The sequence below is a fragment of the Dioscorea cayenensis genome, chromosome 6 (genome assembly GCF_009730915.1).
Source record: "Dioscorea cayenensis subsp. rotundata cultivar TDr96_F1 chromosome 6, TDr96_F1_v2_PseudoChromosome.rev07_lg8_w22 25.fasta, whole genome shotgun sequence".
NCBI classification, from domain to species: domain Eukaryota; kingdom Viridiplantae; phylum Streptophyta; class Magnoliopsida; order Dioscoreales; family Dioscoreaceae; genus Dioscorea; species Dioscorea cayenensis.
This window is the reverse complement of record NC_052476.1, coordinates 21,728,020-21,737,839: the sequence shown is the minus strand read 5'-3', so window position 1 is coordinate 21,737,839 and position 9,820 is coordinate 21,728,020. Positions and strand designations below refer to the sequence as shown.

Genomic DNA, 9,820 nt, shown 5'->3' with positions numbered 1-9,820 from the left:
GTTGAAAAAAATTATCCGTTAACAAATATAATATATATATATATATATAATAACTATTATATCCTTTATGTATATAGTCTTGAAATATTTTTTATTGTATTGAGTATATTACATTAGGGTTATTTTAAAATTTTTTTTTATATATTTTAATCCAAGTTATAATTATAGTTGATAAAGTTTGATTAATTTGTATCAATGGAGTTTGAGTTTTATCCATAATTACTTATATTTTTTTTAGAGATATATACATAATTATATATATATTTTTTAAGATAAATATGAAATTATAGAATTTTTGTGGGTTTATAAACAGTTTTCCCCGTTAAAAAAAACAAAAAAACCAGGTCGGGTTTCGGGTTTGGTTTTCTAATCTCTCTCTCTCTCTCTCTCTTCTTCCTCCTCGGCAGGCAAACCGTTGTTTTGATCTCGCGGTATGATCCATATCTTGCTTTCTTTGATCTCTCGTTGTTTGTAGATTAGCTCGAGTTTAGCTACGATCGGGCTATTGTTGTATTTTTAATCTATAGTTTCAGATCAATCAATAATACAGATCTGAAAGGGTTTTCCTGAATTCTTGATGTTAGGGTTTATGGATTTTTTTTCTGCAGTTTCTATTAATGCTGGAATTGACCGATGTTCTTTTTATTTTTTGAATTTTCATACTTTTAATCTGAAATCTGAAATTCCTTTTCTTGTTGGTTTATCTTTTGTAGGAAAAGGAAAGTTGTGAATTTTTTCATTAGGTTTGATTTCTATGGTGGATTTATTGATCCATAATCATGTCATTGTGTTCAAGAGTTGGAAGTTGGTTTCTTGAATTCAGGGGTTTGAGATGATGCATCTTTATGAACAATTGGACACCTAGAACTGTTCTTTCATGATTATTTAGCTCTGTTTATGCTAGCTACAGGGGTTTGAGATGATGCATCTTTATGAACAATTGGACACCTAGAACTGTTCTTTCATGATTATTTAGCTCTGTTTATGCTAGCTATGTATATTTGTACATGTTTTCTAGTGATACCGATTAGTTTGTCAATGCAAATTGTTGCACACATAGCAATTTGATGGATGGGGTTCTTGATATATTAGAGTTTTGTTTGCAATTTAAATGTTGAGTTTTGTTTTTGAAAGTGCATAGATCATGAACCATTTGACATTAGTCATGTTCAATGCCTTTTCAGGCCATTTTGTGGGGATTTTGTTTCGTTCTTAGACAAAGGCTGCTATGGCTGCATCAGAGGAGAACAGCGCTCTCTTTCCCATCTTCATCTTAACTGTAATGGCACTTCCTTTAGTGCCTTATACAATCGTGAAGTTATGCCGTGCGGCTTCAAGAAAAGCAAAGATCATTCATTGTCAGTGTTCTGAATGTTCACGTTCAGGAAAATACCGCAAATCCATATTTAAAAGGGTAAATTTTTTTGTAGAATTCTACAAGTTCAAGAATGTGTCTAAATTGACGGCTTGATTCTTGTGATGGTATTTTTTTTTTTGTCATTATTTAATTTTTGTTTGTTTTATTGATATTTGCAGATCTCGAACTTCTTGACATGTAGCAATATGACACTTTTGTTACTTTGGGTTATCATGGGGATTTTGGTTTATTACATCAAACATATAAACCGTGAGGTATTCCTAAATGGATTTTTTTTTTGCTTAATTTTTCTTTTTACACTGTTTGACTGACTTATTCTGTTATTCATCGTCATTTAATGAGTGTATAGATTGCCCTCAGCGTTTATCGTCTTTTGTAAATCAATGTATATTGTTTCGTGTTAGGACAAATGCTTGGTTTGACTTTGAAATATTTTGGTTTATTGAGCTATTTCATAATTATTTACCTTTGAAAATATTTCCTTGTGCGTCAATCTATGAACTCGTTCTTTGTCATTCGAAGTGTTATTTGCATTAGCCGTTTGTATAACTCTGGTAATTTTGACTAAGTCATTCTATAATTTCCATTATGATTTATTTTTAGTTTTCTTTTGTATGAGAAATTTGTCGGTATCTTCCTTAATAGGGATTCATTTTCTTTTTTCCAGATACAACCATTTGAGCCATTTAACATTCTTGGATTGGAGTCTGGAGCTTCAGATTCGGAAATAAAGAAGGCATATAGGAAACTTTCCATCCTTTACCATCCTGATAAAAATCCTGATCCAGGTTGAAGGTGTTTTATCTGTTGTTTTTTCATCTTTCAACAAAGATGGCCTATCCCTTTAATCTGACTTAAATTTCATTGTCTTTCCTCAGAGGCCCACAAATATTTTGTTGAGTTCATATCCAAAGCATATCAGGCTCTGACAGATCCTGTATCTCGGGAAAATTATGAAAAGTATGGCCATCCAGACGGACGCCAGGTAAGACAAAACTTTAATTAGTCATGCCTTTATTACTTAATCTGAAAACTTATGCCACCATCTCCTCTATCCTACTTAATTGTGGGTTGAATTCATTGGTGGAAACTGAAGGCATGCTTTCACTTGGTCTTCGTTAGGGACTTCAAATGGGAATCGCTTTACCTCAGTTTTTACTGAATATTGATGGAGCATCTGGTGGGGTGCTTCTGCTCGGGATAGTTGGAGTTTGCATTCTATTGCCATTGATGATTGCTGTTATATATCTCTCAAGGTCATCAAAGTATACCGGGAATTATGTCATGCATCAAACTTTATCCACCTACTATTATTTTATGAAACCTTCATTAGCTCCAAGGTACATGACATGGCTCAACAAACTTTAATGCTTAGAATTCACTTATTCCTTAGAAAGAGTGCTTTTTTTTCTTGGATGGTTGTTTGTAGTGTATTTCTTTTATTTCTTATATTAGTTTGGAATATATTCTAGTAATAGTTATTGAAGTGATGCTGTGTTATAGATGCTCAATGAGGACAAGTATTCATTTCCTTTAGGTTTATTAGCATATTTGCTTTCTTAGTTTTCATTTTGATTTATGAGGAGCAATAGATATACCCACATGCTATACTTGCACTGGTACTTTGTGAATAATAATGTGAATCTTAATTCACCAGTATGGTATTTGTATTTGTTCTATTAGGCAATCTACCTTATAAATTTTAATGATACAGCAAGGTTATGGACGTCTTCATTAAGGCTGCGGAATACATGGAAATGCCAGTTCGTAGAAGCGACGATGAACCCCTTCAGAAGCTGTTTTTTGCTGTCCGAAGCGAGTTGAATCTGGACCTTAAAAATATTAAGACAGAACAAGCAAAGTTTTGGAAGCAACATCCATCTTTGGTTAAGGTTGTCCATTCATAATACTCTTATCTCATTTTTGACAATTTTACTTGGTTTTCTGCTATTTCTACTTAAGCTCGCCCTTACATCTTTTACATGTGAATTTCAGATGGAATTATTGATTCAGGCCCATTTAACTCGTGAATCAGCTGCCCTTTCTCCTGCTCTAATGAGTGATTTCAGGCGTATGCTAGAACTTGCACCCCGCCTTCTTGAAGAGCTGTTGAAGGTAATTTATGGGTTATTGCATGCGGAACAGAGTGACTTTGGCTTTTTTGTTTCTAATTTTGTAAAATGTTTTGCTTTGTTAAAAATTTGTGAGGCTTGTCATGAGTAAAAATGTTAATACATGGCACAAGTTAGTATTGCTGATCCATATTGATGGTAGCTTCTACGGGCTTTTAGCTTGTTGAAACTTAAGCTTGAGATCCATATTGATGATTATTATGTTATTTTTATTGTCTGCTGATAGCAATACTTATACCTGGCATTGAATTGAATCAGTTTTCCAAATCTTATATAAGACTTAACCTTTGTGGTTTGGTTCTCAGTTTGAAATATTAGCAGTCATAACAAGGAGAATGGTAATGAAACCAAATGTAAATTTGGTTTTTTCTTTGGCTATTGTTTCTTTCCATGCTTATTTGGGTGAAGAGTGCTTCTATTTTTGTACTTATGTGGACACTAGTTTGCATTAGATTTCACTGGGCTGCATAATAATGCATAGTTATTTCTCTGCAGATAGCTGTATTACCACGTAATCCTCATGGGTATGGATGGCTAAGGCCTGCAATTGGGGTGGTTGAGCTCTCTCAGTGTATTATCCAGGTGCTTCATTTGTTATTTTCTGGTTTATATTTCCATTGAGTACTTTTTAATACTGCATACATGTTAAAGTTTTCTAAGAGTTATTCAATCATTTAATTATGAAGAAGTTCATGGCACGCGTTCAATTACGCATTCATCATTTTACACGGTTGCCATTCAATGTCCTATCACAATATTTATACAATTTTAACTAGAATATGAACTTTCATGGTAATTAGATATTGTGGTGACTGGTCCTAAAAGTGTCATTTGATGCCTAGTGTAGCTTCGGCAGATTGTCTAGGGAGAACAAAAGAATGTGATTAGTGAGGTTTCAATAGTATGTCAATGTGGTTGTTTTATAAATTCCAGTTGCTGAGAGTGCCTTTGATTTGTTTAAGCAAGGTAGTGAGTGTGATTTGCCCATATTTTCTGGGTCCAAGGAAAACTGCAGGGTGATGCAGTTGACTTATATGCTCACTGTCTTTCCTCTTTCTTTTTTTTTTTTTGCGTAATTGAGCATAATGTAGTTTAAGATCTCTTTTGAGTACTGCATGTATTTTCTTCTTTAAGATCTCTTTGGCATCTTTGTCTGATGCTTCTTCACGCATACGAATTTGCTTCACTAGGCTGGATATTCTTTCTGCAGGCAGTCCCTCTAAGCGCGAGAAAAGCAACTGGAGGAAATCCAGAAGGCATTGCTCCGTTTCTGCAACTTCCCCATTTCAGTGAGACTATTCTCAAAAAGATTGCTCGCAAGGTAATCAGATATGTCAATAATATGATGAACTCATATCATATCCTTTTCTTGGCAAAGGAAAATTTCATAACCTGCTGCTCCATAGAGGCCAGGGGGTTAACATTATTATCTTCAGTAATTACTGGATTGATTGTTGAGTGGTTGTGTAAATAGATAATATTTGCATCTATGCTTGCAGAAAGTTCGCTCATTTCAAGAGCTGCGAGACATGAGCCCTGAGGATCGGGCTGAGCTTCTGACCCAGACTGCTGGTCTTTCGGCTGCTGAAGCACATGATGTGGAGCTCGTGCTTGCCATGATCCCGTCCATCACGGTAGACATCACGTGTGAAACCGAAGGGGAAGAAGGCATCCAAGAGGGTGACATAGTGACAATGTATGCCTGGGTTACCCTCAAGCGTGGCAATGGTCTTGTGGGCGCCCTTCCCCACACCCCCTACTATCCCTTCCCCAAGGAAGAGAACCTGTGGTTGTTCCTTGCCGACCCTGCCTCTAATGATGTGTGGCTGTCACAGAAGGTGAGCTTCATGGATGAACCAGCAGCAATCACAGCAGCGTCGAAAGCAATCCAGGAGACAAAAGAAGGTCTGGGGGCGAGCTTGAAAGAGATAGGGAATGCTGTGAGAGAAGCAGTGGAGAAGGTGAAAGCTGGTTCTCGGTTGGTGATGGGCAAGTTTCAGGCCCCTGCCGAGGGGAGTTACAACCTCTGCTCCTACTGCTTGTGTGACGCGTGGATAGGGTGTGACAAGAAGACCAACTTGAAACTGAAGGTGTTGAAAAGGAGCAGGGCCGGGACCAGAGGAGCCCATGCAGCCGAAGAAGGGCCTGTTACAGAGGAGCGTGTGGAGGAAGAGGATGAAGAGGAAGAAGAGGATTATGATGAAGACTATGAGAGTGAATACAGTGAGGATGAAGAGGATGACAAGAATAAGAAGAACAATAACAAGGGCAAGGTGGTGGTGGTTAATGGTAAGGCCAAGGGGAGAGATGGTTCAGCCACTGCTAGTGAGGATGATGGTTCTGAATCTGATGAGGAATAGAGTTTTATCTATTTGATTTGAAAACTTTTTGCTATTGCTCTGTTGTTTGTTCCATCATGATAATTTTTTTTTCCTTTGTTCTATTTCCAGCACCAATCATTTTAATATAAGCGTAGTCAGACAAAAGCATCATAACAATGAAAATTGCTCACTGAATAATGACTTTGTTGCCGATGACCAAATGGTCTATATTTGGTCTATTGGTATACGGGTCACCGATAGAATTTTTTACCAAATGGTGAGAGTTTGATTTTCGATTAAAGGCATATTTCTGAGAGATGTGAGTAATGATTATGTGCGGGTGGTTTCGGTATCTATATGTGATTGGGTTTTGTCCCATTTATTTTACTGAGGTTTGTATACGTTTCTGATGATTTAGCAGAATTTTTGGACTGTTTATTTTTTTTTGTCAAAAAAATAATAATAACTTTGTTTAATAGTGTTTAGGTGATTTAAACATGCTATTACGTTCTTCCAAATTAGCTATACTACAATAGATGTTATCAAAAACGTTTCCAATGATTCTTGCAAAGGCTACAAGCTTACAATATGTGATTTGTGAGTAAAAAAATAAAAAATCACTGTAAAGCATAAACAATGTAAGGCCCCATATCAGCTCGGTGTATGTATGTATATATATAATATATAAAGAGCAAGAGGGGGAGCCATTTCACGCTTTCAACCCAGTATTTTGAGTTAAATTGTTCAATCATTTTTAACACAATAATTTAATAAATCATAATCAAACTCATTTCTACTAATACTTACAGTACAAAATATTAAAACAAACAACACATTCCTGCACACGTCTGTGAAGATCTGTAGAATTTTTTTTTCTCACATACACATATATATATATATATGCATTGTGTTAAAACGTGGATATTAGTTAACATATGTTAAAGTGATAAAAAAAGCATTTAAATGAGACAACACAAAAATAAGAATTATGAAGAATCTCATAATAATGATATTTATAGTACAGAACTAGCGATAACAACAGAACCACAGAACACAAGCACAGTTGAAACCCAGCTAAAACAGAACCAGCATGAAGGTATCTGCACTAATGTCTGACAAAATTTATCCCGGTGGAATAATAAATTCATATTTCTTCAGCCAAAGTCATAAAAAAGCATGCATCCCATCACTAGGTATAGTAGACCATGACTAGACTATGACAAGACATGATCGTTCATACAATGAAAAAGTCAACAGTTATGGGTGGGCCCCCACTCCACGTATCTCAACAGCTTATCAATTTTTTAAAATCCACACATACACATGAACCATCACAAGTCGGCAATTCCAACGAACATGTAATCTACTATTGATGTTAGGTAGAATATCATATTTAATTCTTTCAATATAGTTATTTTTTATAATATAATTTATTTTTAGAAAATTTTTCTACTTTAATATTTAAAAAATAAATATCATTTATTCTCTCTAAAATAATTTATTCCAAATCTCAATAAAAATTTATATTTTTTCAAATATGACTTCCTAAAAATAAATCATTAAAAAACTAATCTATAAGACCATTGACAATAAATGAAAACACATATTTAAAAGAGAACAACAAAACAAACAACACCCTACTATCCTTAGCTTTGCCAAAAGATATAACATTATTATTATTATTATTATTATTATTATTATTATGCAACCAACAAATCCAATCAGAATTCCAGAAAAGACACAGACAATAATCTTCAAATTCTATGTCTTTGAATTATTTCAAATTGAAGGAAAATTCCAGAGAGGAGAGTTTAAGAAGAAAAAAAAAAGCATCCTACTTTGATAAATTCTCTCACTAATTTCCTTCAAGCTAAACTGAAGTAAAGCATTCCAAGAAATCACATCAAAAGCAAAGCAAAGGAAAGAGATTTCCAGAAATTTCCCAACCTAAAAACCATAGTATAAAATGCAAGTATTTACACAAAGAAGAAAGAAAACATATAAAAAGATCGCCATCCAAACTATGTGATGATCAATAATAAAGCCTATCAATGAAACAAAGAAAAAAAAAAGATCCTATTTTTTTTCAGCAATCTCTATCTCGCTTGTTCATAGATGAGAATGAGATGATACTCAGCAATTACCTCCTTTGGACTTGAGCTCCGCTAACTTCATCTCAATCAGTTCCTTCACAAGATCCATCCTCTTTTGCGTACACCTCCAGCTCCATGATCTGCTGTTTTCTCCATTTGTCATCCATCCCACCCAATGAACTCGTCGGAGTGCAGGGGCTTAACGCCGGTGATCCCCCGATTAAACCTCCGGCCATCGATGGCCCTAAAATTACACAATTGAGCAACTCTTTGAACAACGGTGTAACACAACTCCTCACAGTCTCCCCCATCCCATGGTTGTAATTCCCCATGGATGGCGTCGGCAAACCCTCGACGACGGCGACCTCCACCGGCTCTGATTGGTCTCTGGGTCTTCCTCTGGACTTGATTGGCTTCTGCTCCCGGTGATGATCGACATCGGCAGTGGCGTAGATGGGATTGGCTTTAAGGGTTTTGGAATCAATGATTCTGACCTTGTTGGTCTCGGCCTCAGCGCGCTGGTCACGAGGGCGCTTGAAGGTGGGGCTCCAAATTTGGCTAGAGATCTCAAAGGCTTCACGGTCGTGGGGGCTCTTGAAAGAGGAGGAACGGCCGGCGGCGATCCGAGCCACGGCGGTGCGGTACTTCTTCTTGAGCCTCCGGAGCTTCTCAACGAGCTGGTTCTTCGAGAATTCCAGATTCAGCTTCTCCTTGATCTGGTCATAGAACGGACCCGTATCGTATTGATAGGAAGCGTGCGTCGTTCCCCGCTGCGAGACGAACTCCCGGAAACCCTTGAGGATCGTGATCTCATCTTCATCGGAGAAGAGACGCTGGAACAACCGGCGGGAATCGTCGAAGCTCGATGCGACCAGAGCGTTGGAAGGGAACGCATCGATATCCGAAAGAGGGCCCTGCTGGTGGTCAGATGATAAGGTCGGGAGATCACCATCAGGGTTAGGGTTTGTGGGTGCGGCGACAAGGGAAGGCGGGGGAGGAGGCGGCCCAAAGGATTCATCATCGGAGTCAGAGTCATCGTCGGCGCAGGAATCGAAGAAGGCGCCGTGCCCTAGATCGTCGGCAGACGCCATTGTTGGTCGAGAAGTTCTTCTCTGATGGAGATGGCGATGGCGGTGGCGCTGGCGACCGAGAAGGAGGGTCACGAATATAGTATTGGGTTCGCTTAGCCTTAAAATTCTCGATTAGTCCCTGTTCTTACTCTTTATTTTTTTCTAAAAACTCCAAATTTATTCAATTTAATTTTAATTTAAGTTGTTTTGGGCCTTCAGATCCGACCCAAATTCGAAGGCCCGGTATTGATTGTGTGATTGCTTGCCATTTTTTTTTTATTTACATAATAGTAAATTATTGGAATAATTAGAGAAAAGTTTAAGAAAGGTTTTAATTGAAGGGATTAAAAGTTAATTTTATTTTTTAAATACATGAATATACTTTATACAACACAATCTTTTATAGTTAGATTTTCCTATCCGATTTAAAGTTAGTTGTACGATGAGATTAATCCGTATAAACCTTTTTTTATTTAAAAAATAATAATAAAGGAGAGGCATGATCAAGAGAAAGAGAAACTCTACCAGTTGTTGCTTTGCTATTTCTTCTCATTGTCTCGTCACTGATTTGTTAATAGAGGAGTGTCAAAGAGGATATATCATAATTAATTCATCATCATCATGCGATTGTTGAAGTTTATTCAATCAGTTGACCTTCGGCTATGCATATCTCAGTGATTTGGATTTTGAAATCCTTAATCTAATCTGAATATCAATATTAATATTTTATGTCTTTGGCTACTTTTGAATATAAAGGGATGAGATGAAATACTTCTTTCTCACCAACAATTTATTGGTGATTACTTCCGTCCTCCGTATGCGCTTA

General features: G+C 36.6%; 2 protein-coding genes across 2 annotated transcripts; one reads left to right on the top strand and one right to left on the bottom strand.

The window, feature by feature from the left end:
- The first annotated feature begins 333 nt into the window (after positions 1-333).
- LOC120263483 (dnaJ protein ERDJ2) lies at positions 334-6,132 on the top strand. Its single transcript, XM_039271403.1, has 11 exons — positions 334-431; positions 1,185-1,414; positions 1,537-1,632; positions 2,046-2,166; positions 2,257-2,363; positions 2,501-2,718; positions 3,093-3,270; positions 3,374-3,493; positions 4,006-4,092; positions 4,721-4,831; positions 5,010-6,132. Exons 2-11 carry the CDS (start codon positions 1,229-1,231, stop codon positions 5,868-5,870), a joined length of 2,085 nt encoding a protein of 694 aa, XP_039127337.1. The 5' UTR covers positions 334-431; positions 1,185-1,228; the 3' UTR covers positions 5,871-6,132.
- A 1,687-nt stretch (positions 6,133-7,819) lies between these two features.
- On the bottom strand, positions 7,820-9,242 carry LOC120262885 (probable transcription factor At5g28040). Its single transcript, XM_039270794.1, has one exon. It carries the CDS (start codon positions 9,013-9,015, stop codon positions 8,008-8,010), a length of 1,008 nt encoding a protein of 335 aa, XP_039126728.1. The 5' UTR covers positions 9,016-9,242; the 3' UTR covers positions 7,820-8,007.
- Between the last annotated feature and the right edge of the window lie 578 nt (positions 9,243-9,820).